This window comes from Nymphalis io, chromosome 16 (assembly GCF_905147045.1).
Source record: "Nymphalis io chromosome 16, ilAglIoxx1.1, whole genome shotgun sequence".
In the NCBI taxonomy this organism is placed as follows: Eukaryota; Metazoa; Arthropoda; class Insecta; order Lepidoptera; family Nymphalidae; genus Nymphalis; species Nymphalis io.
This window is the reverse complement of record NC_065903.1, coordinates 11507550-11535153: the sequence shown is the minus strand read 5'-3', so window position 1 is coordinate 11535153 and position 27604 is coordinate 11507550. Positions and strand designations below refer to the sequence as shown.

Here is a 27604-nt window from a genome sequence, read left to right as displayed (position 1 = left end):
AAGTTCAAACCTCGAAATACATGCAGTTATGACCACATAACGCTCCTTCGGAAGTCGTTAAGGGCGGTAATACTCATAAAAGTGCTGTAAAGATGTGTTCATAAACCCACCGTAAAATGCCTTAAGTTAGGGATGACACTAAGCTCTTTAAGATATTACGATGTATCAAAACTTGTTACTAAAGATCTGTTAAAGAGCAATGATATTATAAGCGTTGAGTTCTACAATTACTACGTAGTATTGTTTATATTAAACCCTATACTTTTATCATTTTATATGATTTATTGATTTGGATTTGAATTACGAATCCATTCAATCGTCCGGCCATCTGATTCCAAACTAAGCAGAGCTTGTATTATGGAAATTAGGCAACTATATACTACATATAATACTTTTCTTTTGTAAATACATACTTATATAGATACATACACCCAGACTACCCAGACTCAGGACAAACAGACATCTTCACGTACATAAATGTCTGTCCCGGGCGGGAATCAAACCCAGAACCTTCGGCGTGAAAGGCAAGTAGTCAAATTAAACTAAATTAAATAATTTATTCTTGAAAAAGATGTAAAGCCAATAAATGTGTTGTTTTAAATAATTAAAATAATTTCTCTGATAATAATCGTTCAGTTTCTGTAATAGTTCAATGACTGCTTCCGTAGTGCTAATAGTAATTATGAAAATCCATTGACAATTGATCCTTAAATCGAAGAAGTCTTTGGAATTCAATAGATTCATTCGTTTATTCTTGTTCAACTGACCGCTAAAGCATGATTGGAATTACTCAAAGTGTTTTCAATGAATATTAGAGTAAAAAGCATTGCTTAAAGCAGCGAGCTCACATAAATCTATTGAAGTCGACTAATTAATCAAAAAGCGTTTTTTTCTTCAAATTGAAAATCACTTTCAATTAATTTTAAACAAAGTTTTCCATGTATAATATTTAGTTAAAACAATTTCAATATAAAAAAATGCAATAATACAATATCTTCAATAAGAACATATAATGAATTATTTAAATTAAAGCCTTAAATATATACAAATGAAAAATAAAAAGTAGCTTATTCATCATAACTGCGTGGTTTGTTGGCAGGTATGTTAGCAGAATTTTCTTGTTTGAATCGCAATTCCGATCCTCAGGACGAACAATGAATCACCACCACTGTCACCAGTAGAGGCAATAAAACGTGTGAATAATTAATTTACATTTATTTTATTCGCTAACAAATATTGACCAACTAAAATCGAACAGGGTAAATGCACTATTCAAACAGAGTGTGCTTTGAAACAATAATGTCCTCAGAAATTTGTAGGACTGAATCACCAAACTACGTCACATATTTCCACAGCGTAACGAGTTTTGATATGGAGGTACAATATTGATTGTCATTGTAACGAGCGGGCAATTCAAACAAGCAACTGAATATGAAATGGACAAAAATTGACTCAATTCACTCGAATGGCACTCGTTGGTTTTTCACAGAATTCGTGTAATGTAAAATCTTTTGAAATGTAAACAAACCATAATTGTCACTGCCGTCACTTTGCTCAAAGATATTTGAAGAAAAAAATGCTGTTTATTCTTAGATCACGTCGTTGATACTATAGGTTGAAAACATCCGTTTCTTGCAATATTAATCTTTACCATTGAGATGGAAATCAATTAAAAAAATTAAGTACGTGAAAACTTATATAGTTTTAAAACTTTTTTCATATAGTATAGGTAGATGGACGAGCATATGAGCTACCTGATGGTAAGTGGTCATCAACATCCAAAGAGATAGGCATTGTAAAAAATGTTAACCATCGCTTACATCGCCAATGCGCTACCAACCCTGGGAACTAAGATGTTATGTCCGTTGTGCCTGTAATTACACTGGCTCACTCACTTTTCAAACCGGAACATAACAATACCAAGTACTGCTGTTTTGCGGTAGAATATCTAATGAGTGGGTGGTACCTGCCCAGACGAGCTTGCACATAGTCCTACCACTAGTAAATAAGATAATATAAGAGTTATATATATTACGATATGTTTTTTTCGTAGACCCTTATTATGGTCGTGGGAAGCCGGAACAGGTAACTAGTATATCAATAAATGTCCTTTTTTGTCGACACTCCAATAACGTCGGCTGATTATAGGCTACGGGCCGCTTCCACTGCGCTTAATAATTAATAAATTTAATTAAATATTTCGTCATAGGTATAATTTATTTATTTATATAATATACCTATAATTATATTATAATATTTATTTCTTGATGAGATTGAAAATATTGCGCACACTTTTAGAAAAACGTAGAAAATTATAACGATTTATTTATAGTACAGAGTGCATGTCTTTATTATATTTTGATATTGTTGTTTGTTTAATTTTAAACATAGAAATGATTATGGTTATTGATTATATCTCCGTCTCTGTCGCTTTTTCGATTTTAAACATTAAAATATTGATCATAATACTATATGATTCCAATAATAAATTAATATTAAAAAAAACAACAAATTGTCTCTGCCTTAATATCTTGCTTAAGCATTTTAATATTAATTGAAACAGCTCACAATTGCAATTATTAAAGTTATTTCTGAATGAATTATATTTCGATAACGAATATTGACAGATTTTTAACATTTGATGTTTCGAAAAATATTCAAATATAGAACTGTAAGAAATCATTATTGCACAAAATTCATAACTGAACAAAAGAGTATACCAGTTCGCTCACAAAATATATTAAATATACCGAACGGGATTGTAGAGTTCTAGTTTTGAGATGCAATACGCTGGTTGTCAGAGATTCCCTCGATGTTCTGTGTATTCAATATACTAATGGATTTAGGATGCTGTTGGTATCGCCGAGTTTTGTAGTCCATCTAATATAATTACTATATCATGTACTAATGACTTTTATAATAAAAAAATGCTTCGGCGATAGAGAGTGCGGTCAAGTTCTATAAGCATTCTGAAAGTTTCGTCGAATGAAATTACCTGTTTAGGTATTTATTTAGAAATGATTGTCATTTTTTTTTTGTTGCCGACTCTAAAATTAGTATTTTTTCCAACCAATATATAAATTATTGGATCATACAACATGGTATGACGGCATGAAAGAACCTCATGCCGTATGCTCTGATGGCAGGAATCTATCTTACTCTCAATAGCACGCTTATATATGTTACAAATCGATAACAAATTTATTAATAGTAAGTTATCCTGACATTATTTAAGCTCCATTATCTGTCTCTATTAATACGTTTTTTGAAAAGTTGTAAAACTTGTTAAGTCTACTTTCACAATATGTAAATTCGAGTAAGATACGAATTATTCATTGCGCTGCGTTGCGCAATATTCCAGGTAGACAAGCAGCCTAAATCTCGTTCTACATTTCAGGTTAACAATACCAGTTTTTTGCCGCGCATATCGTTCTGAAGTTCCATTTTTTTGTCAATGTATCATCTAGTTTTTTAGTTAGTATAAGCATTCGTATATTTAACGATTATTTTAAAGAAAAGAGCTTTGTTTGTATCAACTGTAAGTAATTTTAATAAATCTCAATTATAATTTTTGGTTTCAGTTTGCGGTTTTGTAGTTGATTGCGCGCATTAATTAATGAAAATTTAAGATACGAATAATTATGAAAATAGAAGATTTACTATGTGACAATGTACCATCGATTTATAAGATATTCTATCGCTTAACAACAGTACTTAGTATTTTTGCGTTCCCTTTTGAAGGGTGAGTGAGTCAGTGTAACTATTTAATATAATTATACAAGGGATACAACATTTTTGTTACCACGGTTAGTGGAGCATTGGCGATTTAAGGAATGGTTGATATTTCTTACATCGCCAATGTCTATGGGTGGTATTGACCACTTAACTGTCCACCTACCTATACCATAAAAAAGATAGAAAATATTTAAAATTAAAATTATTGTATACAGTACAGTACAGTACAGTAACAGCCTGTAAATGTCCCACTGCTGGGCTAAGGCCTCCTCTCCCTTTTTGAGGAGAAGGTTTGGAGCTTATTCCACCACGCTGCTCCAATGCGGGTTGGCGGAATACACATGTGGCAGAATTTCGATGAAATTAGACACATGCAGGTTTCCTCACGATGTTTTCCTTCACCGAAAAGCACGAGATGAATTATAACAGAAATTAAGCACATGAAAATTCAGAGGTGCTTGCCCGGGTTTGAACCCACGTTCATCGGTTAAGATTCACGCGTTCTTACCACTGGGCCATCTCGACTATTATTTATATAATAGTCAAGATTGAATATATTATATATTATTTATATATATAATTATTGTATATTTATTATTAATTATTATATTTATATAATCTTTACAATAAACGTTACTGTTAAAAACTATTTACCGCGTAATGAGAACCAAATTGCAACAATACCACTGCGCGAATAACCAATTTAACTATCTCTCTCATTTTTTTATGACTTAACACAAATCGTTGACACATTTCAACGTATTTATTTAGTCGTGTAATACATATATAGTCATAACGGAAGACTATTAAATAAATGCTGTTTTATAAGTATATTAGTTCATATTCTAGTACAACTGTTCTTCAACGTCCTCTCTCTCTCTCTCTATATATATATAATGACTATGGCTGGACTATGGTCTAGTGGCTTGATGTAAGGCCGCAGACCTGGAGGTCCTGGGTTCAATTCCCAGGTCGGGCCAAAAAAAGGTTATGGGGTTTTTCTGTCAGAAAATTCTCATTAGCAGCCCGGAGTCCAGAAGTTGGAAGTGTGTACACTCCCGTGCCTCGGAAAGCACGTAAAGCCGTTGGTCCTGCGCCTGAACTCTTTCCGGTCGTTTCAGATTGCCGTCCCATCGGATTATGAGTTTTGCCACCTGTGTTTGCGCACACACTTGTGCACTATAATATCTCCTGCGTAGTTTTCTAATCTATATTGATATTGGCCGCCGTGGCCGAAATCGGTCTGGAGGACATTATATATATATAAAGAATTATATGTAGCTGCAGTAGTCAGACTTAATTAAAGAACAACTATTGAGTCTATAGTGAATCTACATTTCAAACCAGTAATTTTGTAAAACGGCATTTAAAAGTGCTTTTAAAAGCCTAATTGAAGTAGCATAGTATTTTGATTGAATTCAGCATAAATACATTTAAGAGAAAAATGTTATTTTATAATTTGAAATCGTATTTAAACATTTCTAGGTAGAAATTTTTCAAATTACAAAGATACCGATTACGCAATGCTAGGTATTGTCGTTGCTAAAAATATTTGGTTACTGCTTGCTTGTAATTAAATGTTTAGTTTTTGTTGTCTATTTATATACATAAGTATGTCTATGTAATATTGACTTCTATACTATATATTTATTTGCACAAAAAATATTTACATTAAATTCTTATATATACACAAATACAATTGAATCGAATTTCGCTCTTGTCACCTGTAAAGGCAATGACACTAACTATATTTCTAGTAAAAGTTTTTGCACTTTCGCTCCAAGAATGCAAGCATGCAATTCTATAATGTTTTTGTTTTTACTAAATATTATTAAAATATGTGAGTTTTAATGACACTAGCCAGACGATATTTTTGTGTACAAACACAGGAACAGTCACTATTATTTTATGCTTATATTCCGTATGTGAAATGTTCTACCAGTGTCTGTGTTTCAGAAGCATCACAACCATTGTATCTTAAAGGCAAACGCGATCTGTCTTGTACAAAATCTTTACTTACCATCTGGCATCATAATTGTGATATAAAAATACGTCTTTCACGTGCTTTTTGAGAAACGGAAATATAACAATTTCAAATTCCGAACTCTCGGCTATGAAACCAGGACTGCTTGATAGACGCTTATTATATGAGAATTATAAACTTACATGTAACGTTACATTATATATTTTACTATATATGTTTATACTGTAAATATTGTATCCTCGAATCACAAAACAAGTCTCTACTTAATGGATCGGAAAGGTCAAATGGCAATTTCCTGAAATTTATAATACAGAAAAAAAAAGATATTCCTCAAGAGGTTGGTATGCTTTGAAACTTTCTAGCTTGAAAACCATTTAAGCGCTTTTTTCTTAACCTGCGCTTGAAGTTTTAAAATTGTAATTTGTTTTAAATCATAAAGTGGTCGACTGAGTCAAGTCATTTTTTTCTATAAAATATGACATGTTTGTGTTTATGTCTCCGAGTGGACAATGGACATAAACAGTAACCTTTTTAATTTAAAATCAAGCATAGATATTATTATTAAAGCACTTTTATTTAAACCTGATTCTTAAGCTTAGGACATAAAATATATTTTAAATAATAAAGCGCTTTACTAAGCTCAGGTTATCTTCAAAGTTAATATAACAAATTTACTTAGCTACTCTGTTAAAGAGATTGAAGTAGTATATATTGAGTGATGATGACGAAAAATGGTGATCATTTAAAGATTAACCTTCGATTTTTGAAACGCTGATAAATGTCCGTAAAGCCAAATATAACTTATTTGGCTTTACGGTTTTTCTGTCGAAAAGTTCTCAACATCAGGCCGAAGTTTGGAAGTTGGCCATTGGTCCTGCGCCTGAGCTCTTCGAGTCGTGATAGATTGCCGTTCCATTGGATTATGAGATTGAGGGAATAGATAGGACACCTATGTTTGCGCTAATACTTGAGCACTATAATACCTCAAACTGAAACTGGCCAGGAGGAAATCATCATCACTCAAGCGGAGGGGTAAACCTTTTAGAAAGGAAATTCTTCCTTTCTAAAAGGTTATTTTCAATAAAAGAATGATTAATTAAAATAAGCAAATAAAAAAATAAATAAATGAATCGTCAAAAACTTTGTTCTTGTATTGAGTTAAGGTTTTAAACAAATTACAAAAGTTATATCGTGATGGGTAAAGAAACGAAAAAAAGGGTATTAAGGTCGTTCACACTGCGTTAAAATATATTATTGAGCACTTAAAACTTTTAAATGAACGGAGACGGTCTAATAAGCGTTGGTCTATTTGTAACACTTATCCGAAGGTTTTTGGATCAGATGCAGGCAAGCACCAATGAGTGTTCACGAGCTCAATATCTATATACAACTAATTTCATGGTCGACATGGTTAAGGAAATTAACGTGAAGAAACCTGCTTGATGTGTCTAGTGAAATTCTGCTATGTGTGTGTACTAACCATTGAAACAGCTTTATTGAATAAGCTTCAAAGGTTCTCTTCAATAGAAGAAACTTTGTCCCAGCTGTGTTAAGGGTTGTTATTTAGTAATAATAAAGTATGTGGCTACAGTCCCTTCTAGGCATTCAATTGATAATTTCTACGATATTTAATAGAGTAACGATTCTAATAATAAGCATCAATAGCGCTACGGTTTACGTACAGTCTGGCGATGTAAAAGTCGCACGTATCAACATAAACATATTTATATATTGTAAATATGTAATTGTAAATATATAAGTCGAGATGGCCCAGTGGTAAGAACGCGTGAATCTTAACCGATGAACGTGGGTTCAAACCCGGGCGAGCACCTCTGAATTAACATGTGCTTAATTTCTGTTTATAATTCATCTCGTGCTTTTCGGTGAAGGAAAACATCGTGAGGAAACCTGCATGTGTCTAATTTCATCGAAATTCTGCCACATGTGTATTCTACCAACCCGCACTGGAGCAGCGTGGTGGAATAAGCTCCAAACCTTCTCCTCAAAAAAGGGAGAGGAGGCCTTAGCCCAGCAGTGGGACATTAACAGGCTGTTACTGTAAATATATAATTTGCCTAGTACAAAATAACATGAAATTGTATATAGTTTTCATAATAAAATATTTATTATTATTATGATGAAGAATCTGGTTGAGACGCTTTTAGTACATAATGCTATAAATTGGATTGGGTTATTTAGTAACAGATAAACTTCTTTGGGTATAATTTTATTACATATAAAAATGTAACAGTCTTTCCTCACAAACATAATCCTCAGTGCGCTCAAAGAAATTCAACTTCAAAAATATATTACGCGGAAAACGAATTTTATTTGCTTCGGTTGAATTTCTGAGGTACTGAATTGCTTAGTGCCGTCTGAAAGCGTTCGAATCTGTGAAGTTTTCGATGCAATTTATCCTATTGTTTCTCGGTAATTTGACAAGCTCTCCACCCTTAATTATATTGTTTTCACTTGAAATGACAAAGATTGTTTTATGGATATTTTTAAATTATTCACTTGAAAGAGATTCACGTAAAGTTACGTTTTATTTAATACAACGTAAATTCAAATAATCTGTATGTGATGTAATATGCTCTAATAAGTATACGCCAGAAAATAAATATCTGGCTTTCATCATCTTATCATCATCAATAATAAGTAGGCGGAAAGGCGAATCGGCCTCCTGATGTAAGTGGTGACTAACGCTCACAGGCGTTGGTGCCGTAAGAAACCATTCCTCACATCGCTAATGCGCCATCAACCTTGGGAACTAAGATGTTATGACCCTTGTGCCTTTAGTTACACTGACTTACAAACCAAACCGGAACACAACAATACTAAGTATTGCTGATTGGCGGTAGAAAATGTGATAAGTGGGTGGTGCCTATCCAGGATCGCACAAAACCTTACTACTAAAAAGAAGTACAATCAATCAGTACAATTGAAGTAAGGAGTGCAATCAGTTCTATATTAGAAAAATTAATATTGTACGGTGTGGCGTCGAGCGTTTTGTTCAAATAAGATTAAGAATATATAATATTGTTAAATTAGATTAAGAATATATAACACATCACAACATCAATTTAAGCTAAAAAGGAACAGCCTGTTCATGTCCCACTGCTAGATAAAGCTCTCTTTTCTAAGAATGCTTGCAACTACGATCACGGTGCCCCATTACTATTATCGTGTTTTTCTTCAACTTTAAACACGAGAATATTGTACCCAAATAAGCATAGGAAAACATATGAGTTCTTATCCGAATTTGAATCCGCAATCTTCGATTAAGATTCGTGTATTCTGTTCACAAAGTCGTCTTGGATAAATAAGCGCACAATAATTAATTTTACTCAAGTTTGAAATGGAAGCAAGGTTGTTACAATTTTTCATTATGGCGATTGATATTTATCATTAATATCAATTGAATAAGGTTCATTAAACATTTTGTGGATGACAATACACGTGCGGTGCTAAGTGCGTTCCGTTTTGGGCTCCGAACTAGGTCATGTATGGTGACCACAAAATCGAAATTAGTAAAGCTTTCAATAACGAATTAGACTTGGTGACCATAGCATTTTGTAAACTTCGGGACGGATTTAGGATTTGTAAATACAATTTAAAGTTCAATCTACAAAGACAATATAATTTTGACCTTGGTCCATACTATGTACATGTACATATATGTGCACATAGAAATTAATGTACGTTTTTTAAAACTGACAATTTAAGGCAATTTTACAAACTACTTTTGTAAAAAAATAATCGATTGGACGAACGCGACCTCACGGGTGGTCAAATTTCATGCGAGTATAAGGAACAGTACCATCTTATTTGGATTTTTCCAGTATCATTGTTCTTCCTATGTAAATACGAATTGTCATGACGGCATAAAAGAAGATTTGCTACAGTGTCAGTTAAGATGACTTACAAAGAAAAAGCATAGCATAAATATACATATCAGACTAAATTTTCTTGATACATATTAATCATAAAACATTTTCGAAGCCAATTAATCATAATCCAATTTTTAAATTGTGATGCTGCCTGGTAATAAACAAGCAGGCACATTAAAATAACATTAAAATAAATTTAAGATAAGACACACCATACGCTATTCTGCAACAACAAAATACTTCTGTGAATATACAAATATAATAAAAAAAAAACAGTATATCAGAATCAGCAACATATCAGTGACATTACGCACATGCAGGTTTCCTTACGATTTTTTCCTTCACTGTCGAGCACGAGATGTTATAAGCCACCACAGAATTTTCATGTTCTTAATTCGTCTTTGTATATAAATATATAATTTTTTATTTCATTTCATATCCATTTTCAGTGGTAAAATAAATTTATATATACTATTCCATTGGAGTGATAATATTTTTTGCCTATGTTGAATTCGTTTTAAATAATATAAGAGCTAAAGATTAGCTGAAGATCGAAATCGTTAGGTTTTGTTCGTAAGCCTACATTATATCTAGATTATAGGAAATAGGTTTACGAGGCAGCGAAACATTGCCAAGTCTGGAGAAACAATTCCAGATAAAATAGCGGATAACACGTTTTATTTTAATGATAAAATGCAAGTTTAATTTGTATCGTTGTGATTATCGTTATTGGCAAATATAAAATCAATTACAATTTTCTACAAATTCAGCCACGTTGCGACAATTTTAAAGTTTTTTCAATTTTTACCATTGATTTATGAGCTAGAGAAGTATAAAAATTTGGCATTCAATTCAGGGTGACCCCAAGAATTTGAAAGGATTGGCGGCCAGGGATATATACGGGTAAATGGGCCACCCGATTGTAAGTGGTCACTGTCTCCTCTATAAACATTGGTACCGTAAGAAATATTAACTATTTCTTACAACGCACAACCAACCTTGGGAACTAAAACGTTCTGTCCCTTGTGCCTCACCTATCTTGTTGACAATGGCTCACTCGTAATTTAAACCGGAATACAATAATATTAAATATTGCTGTTTGGCGGTAAAATATCTATTCTATGATGATTTATCGCCACAGGTTAGACTATCAATTTATATACATAAAAATTTTAGCACTATCTTATAACTGTATATTATATTTATACATTGATATGTAATAGCAATTGGAAATATAGTCATGGTCATGATTACTGGACTGATTTTGATGTTGTATGAAGAAAGCTTCACCCAAGGAGGCCATAGGCTACTTTTATATTAGAACCCACCCCCCTAGCACGCGGATGAAACCGCGGATGAAATTGAGTGATAAATATTTTAAAAATAATTGACTTATTTTGTAAGTATATTTTATGTTTAAATACAACAATATTAAAAGGCTTACATATATAAAAGCGAACATTATTTTCTTCATTTACAAGATTCTGAACTCAACACAAATATTGCTATTTTTCAAAAATAGATGTTGACGGGATGAAATGGCGACTAGTGAATTCCTGTACAAATGTTATATCTTTGAGTTATAAGGCTTCATTCTTTGTCTTTTTAAGCCATGATGCAATTGGCTATTGATGCCAACTAACTTTACCACGTACTGGCACAATCAACGAGAAACGGTCCATTATCCCTGTTTTTTCTTGTCCAATTTACCTTTTAACGATTATTTGGCAGGCTACCAAAGTATAACATAAATAGTAGGACGCTTCGTGTTCTAAAAATGTAATGCGAGCTTAAGTTAGGCTTAACATTTCGTATATACTAGCATTATAACTGTAATTTAATGTACTTCGAGAATAGGAATTGGGAATAAAACTCCATGTATACAATTTAAACCCATTTTTCGTGGTGAATAAGAATTTAAGCTACGTACCGAAAATATTTTGACAGTTATTGAGTGCTAGTAATATTATATTACAGTGCTAAATTTGCTTCACGTGATCTCGTTTAGAATTTTTTTTTTCTCGTTCTAATCACTAAAATCATGTTAAGATCATAATAACACTTTTGTGTTATTCATAAAACTTTACAAAATTTAACTTTTTAGTTAAATTTTGTAAAGTTTTATAAATTTTAAATTGATTATAATGTATTAAAGTATTGTATTAAGTAAACAAAATATAACACAAATAAACATTATTCAAATTAACTATAAATTTATGTTGGCATTTTATAAGTACGAATTTTCGATGGACACCCTACACTATGAATACCTCTGGTGGCCATTATATTTTGAACTAACCTACTTCTCTCGGCGTACAGTGATGTAGGGTATTGAGGAGGCTTTCAAAAACCCACAGAGTTTTGGTTATTTGGCCAGCGAGTGTTTATCTTTTAAATTAGAAATTTTGCTAAGTGAATGACTAACCCACAATTTACTGGTATTTGAGCAAAACAATGGTCTATAAAAGCATATTATTCGTGGATATATATTTACTATGTACGCTATGGTCGAAATACGACCATAATTACTATTTAAAATTTGAGTAAAACATTTACATAATTTTGCTTATTTCCAACAATTTCTGCTACTTTTATTTCCATTTTTCTTTAATTATCGATATTATAGATATTTTGAAAAACGCTGCACGTCTATTTTGCCTAACACAATTTGATATAAAATAGTGTATTTTCCCTTAAACAAATAACGCTAACTCTTTGCGATTGAAATAACAAATAAAGGTATGTTTATCCATCTCCATTTCCCGAGCAAATACAAACAGTGCTCAATTCACCGTGAGAAAAATACACGTGAAGGTAAAAATGAACAAATTTGACCGTTGACTTTTTATGTACACTGTACTTTTTGAAATGCTTTTATGTTATTTTTATTACGGTTATAATTATAATACCATAAGTCAACAAGTCTACAAGTTACAACTTAGCTAAATACAAGTATATTTAGCTAAGTTTACTTTTTTTGTTTACGTTTATCGTAAATGAGATTTCTTTCGTCGTCGGTTTTAATGTTGTTTCGTGTTTATATGCCTGTTTTATAGGCGCGATGTTTATGATAACTACTCCAGTCTTTAGAGTTTTATCAACTTTTTGATAAAACTCTAGCGTAGTTTCCGCAGTAAACTGACTATTAATCTTAATAAGAATTATTTTAATCAAACGTTCTCTAGATTGTTTACCCATAGAGATAAGAGCTTTGTAATATTGATTACAAGTTTTATACTTTGATGTAATATTTTTAGTTAAATACAAAACACTGATATTAGATACGAATGTTCGATTGCGACCATTTGATTATAGTAATCATACCTGCCACCGCCAAATTTCACCTGGTGGTAATGTTTTGTGCAACAGCAATACCTGGTATTATTGTGTGTTAACAAGTAGCACATAGGCGCCCAGCTGTTATGGCATATAATAACTACTCCCAATGATATTTATCTTGGTGCTTTATTTACATATACCTTATTATATCTATAATTTATTATTAATAATATCGTTAATCATCATATTATTAAATTACGTTGTAAACTATAGTATGGTAGTAACAGCCTATTAATATCCAACTGCTGGACTAACGCCTCCTCTCCCTTTTTGAGGAGAAGGTTTAGAGCTTATTCCACCACGCTGCTCCAATGCGGGTTGGTAGAATACACATGTGACATATTTTCAACGAAATTAGACATATACAGGTTTCCTCACGATGTCTTCCTTCACCGTCAAGCACGAGATGAATTATAATCACAAATTAAGAACATGAAAATTCAGTGGTGCTTGCCTACCCACGATCATCGGTTAAGATTCACGCGTTCTAACCACTAGGTAGGTAGGTAGATGTAAACTATAATTTAACTTTATTAGTGGGTAAACTGACTTCCGTTTATTTTTTAAATAAAGTGGGTAGGACGCGCCAAACGAGCGCATTCGGTTTTAAATCATTCCTGGCACAACGTTACGCTGCCGAGTATTATAAATTGAGTGTATTCATTATTGGACTATTTTTCATTACCTGAATCAACCCACATAAAAACCTACAAGTGTTAACATGTGTTCCGTACTTCAATCCGGAGCACAATAAGTGAGGGTGAGACTACTACTACAGGCACAGGGATATCACTACACCAGAAAAATAACAAATAATTAATTATATTTTGATTTCATATTGTTATAAAGACATTAAGACATATTGTAGGGATCGTTAGATGTCGTCACACCTGTCGTTCTACCTCTATAGACTTAATCATAGTATTGTTTAGCATTCACAATTACGAAATTATCTATGTTGCTGTTTTTTACTAATCATAACAAATTCTATAAAGAAAAAAATCTAGGTCGAGCAAATGTTCGTGTGCTGGTGAAGTAAGATATCATGTAACGTTAAGTGGTTGTTTTATCTTCACATTTACTGAGGGCATCTAGGTCAGCTCTGCGAGCCCGAGTCATCAACAATTACAGAGCTATAAATGAGGCATATAAGTATTATTCGAGACATAGTCGATAAAGCCTAGACGAAATATATATATAAAACCTAATATTTTCATGATCTTACAAACTTCGTCGTTCTTCAGAGGAGTATACGTACATCAGGTTCATCAAAAGGTTTTGTTTGAATCATTTCAAAATTGGTCATAAAACCATGAAGTTTTAATAGTATTTATTATTACTAGAGTCCTCGTACTGGAATGTATATAATCTACGCAGATTTTTTATACATATAAATATGAGTACAGCTTTGTGTCTCTCTGGGTAGGTCCCATCCACTCATCGCATATTCTACCAAAAAGTAGTAGTCGTAAGTACTGGTGGTAGCTTTGTGCAAGCTCGTCTGGGTAGGTACCACCCACTCATCAGATATTCTACCGCAAAACAGCAGTACTTGTTATTGTTGTGTTCCGGTTTGAAGGGTGAGTGAGCCAGTGTAATTACAGGCACAAGGGACATAAAATCTTAGTTCCCAAGGTTGGTGGCGCATTGGCTGTATAAGCGATGGTTGACATTTCTTACAATGCCAATGTCTAAGGGCGTTTGGTGATCACTTCCCATCAGGTGGCCTATATGCTCGTCCGCCTTCCTATTCTATAAAAAAAAAAAAACAAAAGTAGTAGTAAATTATGTTGTATTCTGGCTTAAACGCTGAATTCCCAGGTTAGTGGCGCGTTGATGATTTAAGGGATTGTTCATATTTCTTACAGTGCCACTGTCTATGAGGGGTGGTGGCCACTTATCATCAGGTGGCCCATTTGCCTTTCTGCCTACGTATATGAAATTATATTACATTTTTTACAATATCAAAGCATTGACAAAATGAGACTCAAGTATAAATAATAAATATCTAAATATGTCAATAAATTGGTAGAACGATTTGGTTAAGTCAATTGTGTATAACGAGTCGCTTGTTAACGTTAGGTATGTTAAGTACCAATGAGCTTAGTGAAGCCAAGGTTCAATAGCTCCCATAGAAAAACAATTTCAAACCTTATTGTAAGCGAATAGAATCGCTTATGCATTAATATAACGGTTTGTCTCATTTTACTTTGAAAGGGAGTGTACAAAGGAAATTTAACCTTAATTCCAACGCGGAAGGTACGTTATATATAGGACGGTAAAATGGTATACAGCTCACGTATCTCGTCGCTAGGGGCGTACGTGGAGTCCATGTAAGTGGTCAGGCCTTTGACTGTGGGGATGGGTCATTTATGGATCATGCTGACCTTTTAAAATGTTTCCTTTAGCATAGCAGCCAATAAACAAATTATTTTATCATTGTTAAGCTAGTTTTCGCCCGCGTAGGGCGGCTGCAACTATTATGTATGTCGCTTTCTGTATCACTGACAACGTGTATGCAAAATCTCATGATGACGTACATAGTTAAGACGAGACAGTGTAACAGACAAACTCAATTTTGCTGTATTAGCACAATTTTTCTAAGTTTGTGCAAAAAAAATCTGTTGATGGAACATTTTTATTGTTGCCGCTCTGTCAAGTATACAATTTCTTTTTGTGATTTAATAACTTTAATATATAAGACGCTAAGCGCTTCAACATAAGGTGTGATCTAAAAATGCCTCTGGTAATAATCTCATAGGTGGTGACAGTCTGTCATTACTCAGTACGTAATTTTTTATAGCAAAAATGCACAACTTATTTTCATTAATAATTAATTTACACTACTATATAAGGCCAACTTGATATGACTTCACTCCACTAGCTACAAAAGTAGGCACTTCCGTTCTAGCCATGCTATTTCTAATGCCATTTTCTAGTTGTCATTGACGTTTCCCTAAAAGATAGATAGAAATAAAGATATTTATCTAGCTTTTTTTAACTGTATCTATTAGTGTGTCACACATTATTTTTTTTTTTTTTTATAGAATAGGAAGGCGGACGAGCATATGGGCCACCTGATGGTAAGTGGTCACCAACGCTCTTAGACATTGGCATTGTAAGAAATGTCCTTGGGAACTAAGATTTTATGTCCCTTGTGCCTGTAATTACACTGGCTCACTCACCCTTCAAACCGGAACACAACAATATCAAGTATTGCTGTTTTGCGGTAGAATATCTGATGAGTGGGTGGTACCTACCCAGACGAGCTTGCACAAAGCCCTACCACCAGTGTAGAATATCTGATGAGTGGGTGGTACCTACCCAGAAATAGGGTATATTTACTAATTTTAAACTTTCAACCACTCGATTGAGCACAACTTTTTTTGCATCTTTACAACATTACAATAATATACTAAATGTTTTTCGTTTTAAAATATGGTTAAAAGAAAATGTTGTTGTCTAAAATTTTGTTTTGGAATCAATGAAAATACAAAATGTCGTTCTAAAAAAATATTTCCATTATTCGATCAGCGAGCCTTAATCATTATTGTGTTATTATTTTCGCATTAACATAGAACCAATGTGTGTATTATCGTTATCTTTATCTAAGTAATTAAGGTAATCGATTGGTATAAATGTCAAAACTTTCGTTATTGCGATTTAAAATTCTATTTTCATTACTGATAACAATCTTTTGAGCAATTTTGTGTTCATAATTTAAAATTTTCACGTACTTAAACTTTTGGAGCACTCTAATGTATATTGATCAAGAATAAAAGAAAAGAGTTATTAAAATCTATAATATGAATAATTGTTCGTAATGTTTCTTGCTTTATTCAGGCTTGCGATTCTTAACTGCGTCTCGAAGACTGAATTAAGCTTATAGCACCTGGACGATGAAACCATAGGAGGTAAGATAGATATAGGTTCATTAAATATGAAATTAAATAATTGCGATAAAAGCACGAAATGAAATGTCTAAATGTGATTTTATACTTATTTATTTAACAAAGATATTTATTTGGCAACGAAAAAGCTGAATAAAATTGAACGTCGCGATAGATCTTATTTATAAAAACACTTCCTTGTTTTAAAAAAGATAAATTTTTCTATTGACTAATAATATTGGACCCATGTTTCTGAACGTTGTTTCCGAACGGTGGAACCAGCGTGAAAAAAATTTGAAGTATTGCCCGGTTCAAAATTCCTTTCTCGCTTTTGAACATAGCATGACAGGCTTAATTTAGATAATTTTAAAATCAAATTTCGTTCAATTTCCAGATGATCGCTAAGAATGATACAGGGGATTTCTGGGAAAGCAAACCGAAAATCAAAACAAAATTATGGAATGTCACCATTACACGTCATGCTTTAGCGTAGATTAGAGTAGTTATTTTAAATTGTTTTTAAGTTTGAATTAGCTTTTGTTTGTACATATTTATGTTCAAAATTAAAATATTTTTTATACATACGCATATAATATATATATAATTTTTTTTTATATGCGCCGGGAGGGCAAATGACTCTACTCCACCTGATGGTAAGTGGTAGTAGAGTCCAAACGCGACGACGGCCAGTGCAGTCGAGAAGAATGTTCTGCACTAGCCGCCCCCGCCTTGCCGGCACGCAAGATGCCTCTTCACGCCTCGTTTGAAGGAACCCGGGTTGTAAGAGGAGGGAAAACGTAAGCTGCTAAGGAATTCTATTTTTTGGAAGTGCGACAAAGAAAAGAGGTTGCCAAATTTCTTTGTGCACGATGGAATTGATGTCACAGTTAGGCGGTGAAATCGAGAGTCAGCACGCGTAAACTTATGAAGGGAGGGGAAGCAGGAATTAGAGAGAATAATTCCTCAGAGCACTCGCCATGATACAGTCGATAGAAAGCGCTCAGCGCTGCTATCACTCGACGCAATTGTGACCTTTACGTATCCGTGCAGTGACGGAGAATCCGTGCAGTGACGGAGAAAGAATACATTTCACTGCCCCTCTCTTTCCCATGGGTGTCGTAAGAGGTGACTAAGGGATATCTGAGCGACCATCTGCTCATCTGGTGGTAGGATGCTAACATCCGCCTGGCTTGTTACCACCGTACGCATGGTGAAAAACTCGTGAAGTGGCTTGCAGCCGCGTTTCGAGGTCAGCCAGCGTACAGCCAGTGCCCGAGCGAGTATTGCCGCGATGGGTGTTGGTCCAGTGGAGACGGCTGTTGAACCAATGCCGGGGGAAACTGTATTGACCTGCCGGACAGGGAGACCTGAAGAAACGGCTGTTCCGCTGGCCGCCCGTGGCATAGTACAGGGGCCCGAGCGTGCCTAACCAGCTCGCGAGGCTGCCCCACCAGGCCACGCATAATCTCGGGGTGGACCGTCGTGCCGGTTGGTGACTGGAAGGTGGGGTCCCGGCGGTCACTTCCGGGGGGGTTCGGGGGCCCTTCCGTCCGGCGTATCAGTATATTTTCCCTTTTGGCAACCATTTGGGAAAACACGCCTCCATACTTTGCCCATCCCTATCGTGGCAATACGTCGCTCGCTTCACGTCTCTTTTCTTTAATTTTCCAAATGGTAGCGCAACTAAGAAATAACGGTCGTTCAGCGGTGCACACCCCCACCATACCCACGCTGTTTGAGGTCGAGTTCTCTAACATCCGAGGACTCCACGCTAACCTCAACGCTGTCCACCACCATCTCGAGACAGCACGGCCAGCAATGTTGTTTCTCACGGAGACGCAAATACTCCGCCCTGCCGACACCAGCTACCTTAACTATTCCGGCTACATGCTAGAAGAATCTTTTAAAGCGAAAGCCGGAGTATGCTTGTTCGTCAGGGCGGATGTTTGTTGTCACCGATTGCGCTGCTTGGAGGACCCCTCCTTCTCCATGTTGGTGGTACCTGTGGACCTGGTTCGTCAGAGTCGAGTCTACGTGTGCCTCTACAGATCCCACAAGTGTGACTTGGAGACAAGCCGATTATTCGACCATCTTAGTCGGGAGGCAGATGCTGCGCAAGAGCAGTTTCCTAACGCGGAATTGGTGTTTTTGGGGGATTTTAATGCTCACCATGAATCATGGTTGAAATCCCTCAAAACTGACCATGCTGGAAGAACTGCTCATGCTTTTGCTCTCACACACGACTTGACCCAACTGGTTGATCAGCCCACCAGGATCCCAGACATTGATGGGCAAGCGTCTTCTCTACTGGATCTTCTGCTGACTTCTCACCCGGTGGAATATCAGGTTGTGGTTCAAGCTCCACTTGGCCTTGGATCACGGCCTTATATCTACCAAAGTGCCACAGGCCAAGCTGCCGCCATCAGCGGTATGCAAACGTCGCGTTTGGCACTATAAGTCGGCAGATTGGGACGGTATGCGCGATTACTATGCGTCAGTCCCTTGGAAGGAACGTTGCTTCAGTGGGAATGACCCGACAGCTAGTGCCGCTGCTGTTGCTGATGAGATCATGTTAGGAATGGAATACTACATTCCTAGCTCAGATCTCATCAATAGGGGTACGCGTAACCGTTGGTTCACTCGTGAATGTGCCGACGCTGTATCATCTAAGCAGGCGGCATATCGCGCGTGGATCAACGGCTGCATTAGCGGGGCATCTAACATTGACTCACTGAAAGCAAACTATAATAAAAATTCCAAGTCCTGTAGAAAGGCATACACGAGAGCGGATGCACAGCGCATTGTACAGATTGGTCATGACCTTATTTCGCATCCTAGGGGCTCCCGTAGCTTCTGGCGTCTGACCAAGTCTGTGCAAAACAATTTCTGCCAACCTTCGCTGCCACCGCTCAGAAATCCGGACGGATCGCTAGCTCACAGTCCGCAGGAGGAAGCCGACCTCCTGGCTAAACTCTTTGCCGACAACTCTGTGATCGATGATTGTAGTGCGCAGCCACCAACAATACCTTCATGTGGCCACACGATGCCTGACATCAAAATCAGGCAACGTGATGTGCGTGCGGAGCTGCAATCACTTGATATACGGAAAGCTAGCGGTCCTGATGGAATACCAGCCATTGTGCTAAAAAAGTGCGCGGCGGAGCTGTCTCTTGTGTTAATGCGCCTGTTCCAATTTTCTTTCTCTTCGGGATATGTGCCGGAGGCTTGGAGAAGAGCTAATGTGCAAGCGGTTCCCAAAAAAGGGGATCGGTCTGACCCGGCAAATTATCGACCAATAGCTATCACCTCAGTACTTTGTAAGGTGATGGAACGGATTCTAAACAACCAACTGATCCATTACCTAGAAGATCACTGTCTAATTAATGATCGTCAGTACGGGTTTCGACTAAAACGGTCCACAGGTGATCTTCTAGCGTACGTAACGCACCTCTGGGGTGAAGCTATCGACAAGCATGGAGAATCGTTGGCTGTCAGCCTCGATATCTCCAAGGCTTTCGACAGGGTCTGGCACAGAAGTCTTCTCTCCAAGCTACCAGCATATGGTCTGCCTGCTCAGCTATGCACCTGGATTTCCAGCTTCCTACACAAGCGTAGCCTTCGTGTTTTAGTAGATGGTTGCGCTTCTCAATTCTATGTAGTGAATGCTGGGGTCCCCCAGGGATCTGTGCTATCTCCCACACTCTTTCTTTTGCATATCAATGATATGCTCTCCCTTGGGAACATACATTGCTATGCAGATGATAGTACAGTGCATGGTGGATACCACGGACGCGCAGTGGCTGGGCGGGCGGAAACTGAGGAGAGGCGGGAGAATCTTGTCATTGAACTCGATAGGACGTTGGAGCTCATTGCCAATGGGGTTCTGATAATCTTGTTGAGTTTAATGCCAAGAAAACACAGGTATGCGCTCTCACTGCGAAAAAGTAACCATTTTACCCTCATCCCTCCCTCTGTGGCATACCGCTGATGATACAAAGCAAAATCGCCATACTGGGGATGGACGTTCGCTGCGACCTTAGTCCAAGGGATTACATCGAGGCTATTATAAAAACAGCTTCACGAAAACTCGGGAGTTCTGAACAAGGTGCGGCGTTTTTTCACGCCGCAACAACTGTGCCTGTTATACAAAACACAGGTACGGTCTTGCGTTGAATATTGCTCGCACCTTTGGGATGGCTCCGCTAAGTACCTACTGGAGGCCTTGGACCGGTTGCAGCGACGTGCAGTACGCATTATTCGGACGTAAAGGTCACAAACACCCTTGAACCTTTACAATTGCGTCGCGAGATAGCAGCACTGAGCGCTTTCTATCGACTGTATCACGGCGAGTGCTCTGAGGAATTATTCTCTCTAATTCCTGCTTCCCCCTTCCTTCTTAAGTCCACGCGAGCTGGTTCTCGATGTCACCGCCTAACTGTGACATCAATTCCATCGCGCACAAAGAAATTTGGCAACTCTTTTCTTTGTCGCACTACCAAAAAATGGAATTCCTTACCAGCTCACGTGTTCCCCTCTTCTTACAACCCGGGTTCCTTCAAACGAGGCGTGTAGAGGCATCTTGCGGGCCGGCAAGTCGGTGACGGCTAGTACAGAACATTCTTCCCGACTGTACTGGCCGTCGTCGCGTTTGGACTCTACTACCACTTACCATCAGGTGGAGTAGAGTCATTTGCCATCCCGGACATATAAAAAAAAAAAAAATACCCTCGTTTTTGTTACGTCAAACAAAAATTGATAATATATCCAGGCAGTCTTACACTAAGTAAAAACATACCATAATTTCTTTAAGTTTAGAAATTTTTAAGCCGAGATGGCCCAGTGGTAAGAACGTGTGAATCTTAACCGATGAACGTGGGTTCAAACCCGGGCAAGCACCTCTGAATTTACATGTGCTTAATTTCTGTTTATAATTCATCTCGTGCTTTTCGGTGAAGGAAATCATCGTGAGTAAGCCTGCATGTGTCAATTTCATCGAAATTCTGCCACATGTGTATTCCACCAACCCGCACTGGAGCAGCGTGGTGGAATAAGCTCCAAACCTTTTCCTCAAAAAAAAGGGAGAGGAGGCCTTAGCCCAGCAGTGGGAACTTTACAGGCTGTTACTGTAGAAATTTTACGCAATGACAACAGGCCGTGTGGCGTATGGCAAACTATGTTAAGACTATGTATACCAACATACAACTTACTTTGAGCAATCTTTAGTATGGATATCGCATGTAGTGTTGAGAGATTATTAAATAAACACTTCATTCAAATAATTTTGTATTAATAATTTTAAAATCATTCAATTCTATTTCTAAGGTACCTTTAGTATCTTAAGGAGTAATTTAAGCCAAAAATATAATACGACTCTTATTTTATCTTTATCTCAAACGAAGCGAAAAATAACACAAGTATACCTTCAATGCCAGGTCTCTCACAGACGAAGTAGTTGTGTTCTCTGCAACTTCTGTCGTTCCACATAAATGTTGGGTGTGCCGGTCGAGGAGGCAGTTCCCTACGTGCTTCTACGCAGTCCTGTCCTGAGGTGCCGTCATCGTTGGGCTGGCCAGCATGTTTGCGCCAACCAGGGAACCAATCTATTGGACAAAGAAAATGTGATATTGTGAATGATTTTTGTAAGAATTTAGTTCACGTTGCTCATTTCAGAGCAAGTACTTTCACTCTCTTCATACGATGGGACGAGAACTAATGACTATTGTGACGCGATCAAAGAATTGAACCTAAGACTATTTGTCTGATCGGATTAATGAACCATTGACGTAGGCTTAAATCAGATGCATGCATTATGTAGGTGACTATATATTTAGATTGTAAATTGTAGTTGTTAGTTCGGTGAGGTCAAGACTTAACAGGTTTAACCTTGTGGTCAATTGACTCGGAACAGTTAAATGACGCTGTATGAGAAAAAATGCTATCTTAAAAACTAATATATGCTAGACAATTCAACAAGCCATTTTAAGGCCTCTTGATTTCCTTTTTGTTTTGCGCGTATTTATATAGGTACTCAAAAACAAATGCTTTTATCGCCACCTTTCACCAGAACTTTCACCTCGAAGCAACTCGAAATTTCACCAGAATTTCAGGATCATAGCTTATAAACTTGGTTGTTTACTTGGTGTGCAAGCATTGCAGAAATGCTTGCACACCAAGTAAACAACTAATATGTGGGTGGTACGCAGGTACCACCCACATATTAGATGTTCTACCGCTGCCGTTGGTGGCGCATTGACGATAACCAATGTCTATGTCTATTGTGACCACTTCCCATCAAGCGGCCCATTTGTCAAACCAATTTTATAAAAAAATAAACGTCTAATAAAAAAAGGTTAATATTTCAGTAATAATAATAAAAACGATTGCTCAGTTTTCGCTATCAGTACGGACGTAAACTCGAATGCTACAATGACAGGCTTAGTCATTTTAAATTGCAAACATTAGAAATGCGTCGTGACTGCAATAACTTAGTATATTTGCATAAAATAATACACGGTGTTATTGATTCACCCTTGCTTTTAAGATCCATCAACATAAACACTAACTTTAAATACCGACACCCTAGAATATTTACCCTGGACGCATACAATAACAACATATCATATCATAATCCTATCGGTCGTATGTGTCGCGCATATAACAAAATTTTTCTCGAAAAAGACGCGAATGATGGTATTGACATTTTCAACAATAACCTAAATCTATTTAGAAAACAATTGGTTTCAATATTTTCAATTAACAACTAATAATAGTGATTAAATCTATTTTCTTATTCATTATTTAGTTCCTCATTTCAACATTTCATAATTTCATTTTATTTTTTATTGTCATAACTTGTTCATATTTTTCTGTATAATTTTTTCTTTTCATCTATTGTAAACGTTTTTTGTAAAGTGTACAATGTATTCTCAAGTGCTGATGTTATTCGATTTTTATAATTGAAATATTTTGTCTACAATCTGTGTTCACATAGTTGTTGGGTTATAACTTAGCTTGCTTATAATGTTTACTTATATATTAAATGTGTCTTTAGTTATAATCTGTTTTGTGGACCATAAATAAATAAATAAATAAATAAATGTCCTCCGGACCGATTTCAGCTGCGGCGGCCAATCTCAAGAGAGATTAGTCTATATTTGAACCTACCCCTAACGAAGCGGGCAACAGTTAGTTGTAAATAAAAAGCATAATTTTTATCTGGTAAAGAAAATGTTCCTAAAATATAGTTAATAACTATCATCACATGCAACGTTCACGCAAACGAAGTTGAAGTCACGTCAGCTAGTTTAAAATAAAACCAGTCTTGTTCGAAAATCGCTTTGAAAATGTGTTCGAAATCTAAAATAATGGGTATAGCCGCAAGTCAACTTCTCACGACGTGCTGGCGTAGTTAGGAAATTAGCGAAGGCTTGAGCTTGGCAAGTCTGTGACCGCAAAGACAGGTGCAGGGTTAACAACGAATCATTTCTTATTTTTTATAATAAAGTTTCTTTAAGATATCTTATACAAAAATATCATTATTTTATTATATTTATGTAATTTTGTTAAATACTTGTATATATTTATCGGTTTATTGAAAGGATCATTTGCTTATAATAAATATAACTAGATTATAAATTAAGATAAAAGCTTAGATAGATCATAAACTATCTAAATTTGTGCGTTTTACTGTAAATTGAATATATTGTTCACAATTTTTGTTAGATTTATTGTGAACTAATAGGCATGACAATTTTACGGTGACTATGTAATATGTTATAATGGTGATACTAAAATTATGTTAAAGTACTACGCATCACGTTTAAATTAATTTTTTTTGAAGGCCATAAGGTTGTCTAGAAGACATCGCTTGTTAACATCTCGACCGCAATCTTGAGCGAAAATTCGTTTATATTTTATGTTAATATAACGTAAAATTACTATCTTTGGACGTGACGAGAGTAAAATTTTAATATATTCTACCACAAAACAGCAGTACTTGGTATTGTTGCGTTCCGGTTTGAAGGGTGAGTGAGCCAATGTAATTACAGGCACAAGGGACAAAACATCTTTGTTTCCAAGGTTGGTGGCGCATTGACGATGTAATCGATGGTTAACATTTCTTGCAATGCCAATGTCTATGGGTGTTGGTGACCACTTACCATCAATGGCTCATATGCTCGTCCGCATACCTATGCAATAAAAAAAGGAAGGACGGCTTTGAGCGTAACGATTTTGTGTACATAATATATGCATTGCTTGTGTCACTAACAGGAGTTTCATTCTTGTCACGTGGAGTAACTAAAGTAAGTAACAACTCGCACTTTATTTTTTTTCCTGTTGAAGAAAAGGGTAAATAACAAACCGTGAATAATATAGTAATATAAGTTTTTTTAAACTTATAATTGCTGGTTTAGAAATGTTTATCCTTAGTATTTGAATACATTTCAATGCAATTATATTAAATGCTTAATAACAAATGCTTTAAAGAAAGCCAATCTTATTTATGTCAGAAAGGCAGCCTAAGCTAGTAAGTTGCCCCCCCAAATCTATAGACAATGGCACTGTTAGAACTATGTAAATCACTTTTTACACATCATATTGTGATGTAATTACTCTGCTTCTCTACCAAACACGTTCTAAATCGATCTGTAATCACATAGGAGACACCCTCAGGATGTATCATCAGAGCTCGATATAGCTCGAAGTTTAAGGTTTAAGGAAGACTAGAACTCTGGGTGACGCTGTAATGGCAAGTTATATATAGTTAGTTATTCAATACCATTTTTTGAACCTCTGACAACGTGCATGCAAAATTTCATGATAGAATAGAATAGAATAGAATATGATTTATTGTACACCAAAAGAGTTACAGAACTGTTTTAAACACAAACACACACTTTAGTATTAATAATATTATATTAATCTATCACAGTTTCGGAAAGAGATACTTCAGATCTGAAAAGAACCGGCGAAATAAACTAAGCTGATATTACAAACACGCTGATATGTTATTTATGGACAAAAGTTAAAATATGATTTATGTTGCAATACACAGTTGACACCCCTGAATGCGACCACTCGGAATGTCTTGAACTTGCAATATACTAGCGGTTTGTATAACACACATCCTAAGCATATATAGCATTAACATAATATTGTTTGAGTAATTACCTGAAGAACCAAGATGGCCCATGATCATGATGATAAAACACGTGAATTTTAGATGAGATTGAGTATTCAATTCTACTAGAATTCGAATTTAGAGGTTAATATGTATTTATAATTCATCTCGTGAATCGCGAGAAAACCTGCATGAAATTCTGTCACATTTGTCAACTTAAACACGGATTGGGTGGGTTGCGTGGCAGAATAAGCTTCTTCTTTCAAAGAAAGGAGGTCTTATCTTAGTAGTGCGACTGTTTTTTATTGTAGTCTATAAATTTCTTCGCTCAAATACCAATATTGTTTTGTTTTTTTTTTGTTAATTTCATACCTAATTATATATTTCATATGACTGCGTCGCTGGTATACTCGTAATATTGGCTAGACATACTCGTAACGTCGCATATCCCGATGTCCCGATCCGATGATCCCGAAGTTGGAAGAGTGCACACTCCCGTGCATCGGAAAGGACGTAAAGCGTCCGAACTCTTTCCTGTCGTATCGGATTGCCGTTCCATCACATTATGAGAGTGAGGGAATAGAATGTGCATTTGTGTGTGCGCACACACTTGTACACTATAAAATGTCCTGCGCAGTTTGCTAATTTCTCTTTAAAGTACCCGCCGTGACCGAAATCAGTCATAAGAACATCATTTATTTCATATCTCATTCGTAGGTATGTATATAGCTTCAATTGTTATAAAATGGTGATAATTTATACATCTTTGCATCGATACGTGTAATTACAGGCACAAGGGACATAAAATCTTAGTTTCCAAGGTTGGTGGCGCATTGGCTATGTAAGCGATGGTAAACATTTCTTACAATGCCAATGGCTAAGGGCATTGGTGACCACTTACCAACAGGTGGCCCATATGCTCGTCCGCCTTCCTTTTCTATAAAAAAATACATCATCTAATTTTGCTATGTATGGGAGATTTCTCGCATAAGTCTATACATACTATCTACTACATATTCTATACATACATACTATACTATATATATTAAGTTTGTAATATGAGGGCTTCTATGTAAAATTGTTTTGACTCAGGTGTCGCCTGAAATCAATATGGGTAATCGCTTCGACGTAAACAACTTGTTTGGCTTGTGTTGTTAGGTGACATAAATTTTTGGGTGAATTTTAGATAAATGGCACTTGTTAAAGAAAAGGAAAAATATGTGGCTGTGCTTATGTTATTATACTAAAAATTATATTAATAAATATGAATAAAAGTAAAAATTTATTTATTACGGAAAAAACAGGTTACACAATACCTAAGTATCCATAAAGTTTCCACCAAAATATTTTACATGCAGAATTAATTAAATATTATAACGTATAGAATATTAAAATTATAATAATACTTAGACAATAAGAATATCATTCCCAAATAATAATAATAATAAAACATTAAAAATGAAATTAAATATATATTTCAATTAGAGTTTTAAAATTCGAGAGCGGTCAAGAAAATGTCACAGTCTTATCAATATATAAAATTGTACTAAATTATTCAAGAATGTAAATAATGTAACAGTAATAATATAATAATAATAATAATGTAAATATTTAAAGCTAGTTAATAACGACAAAACCGACAAAC

At 35.6% G+C, this 27604-nt stretch overlaps 1 protein-coding gene across 1 annotated transcript in view; it reads right to left on the bottom strand.

Annotated features, from left to right (window-relative positions):
- The window catches only part of LOC126774534 (uncharacterized), a 203717-nt gene that overhangs the window by 55792 nt on the left and 120321 nt on the right, over positions 1-27604 (bottom strand). Inside the window, exon 7 of the mRNA XM_050496097.1 lies at positions 22259-22438. Within this exon, the coding sequence (XP_050352054.1) occupies positions 22259-22438 (180 nt within the window). The remainder of the gene's footprint in view (positions 1-22258; positions 22439-27604) is intronic.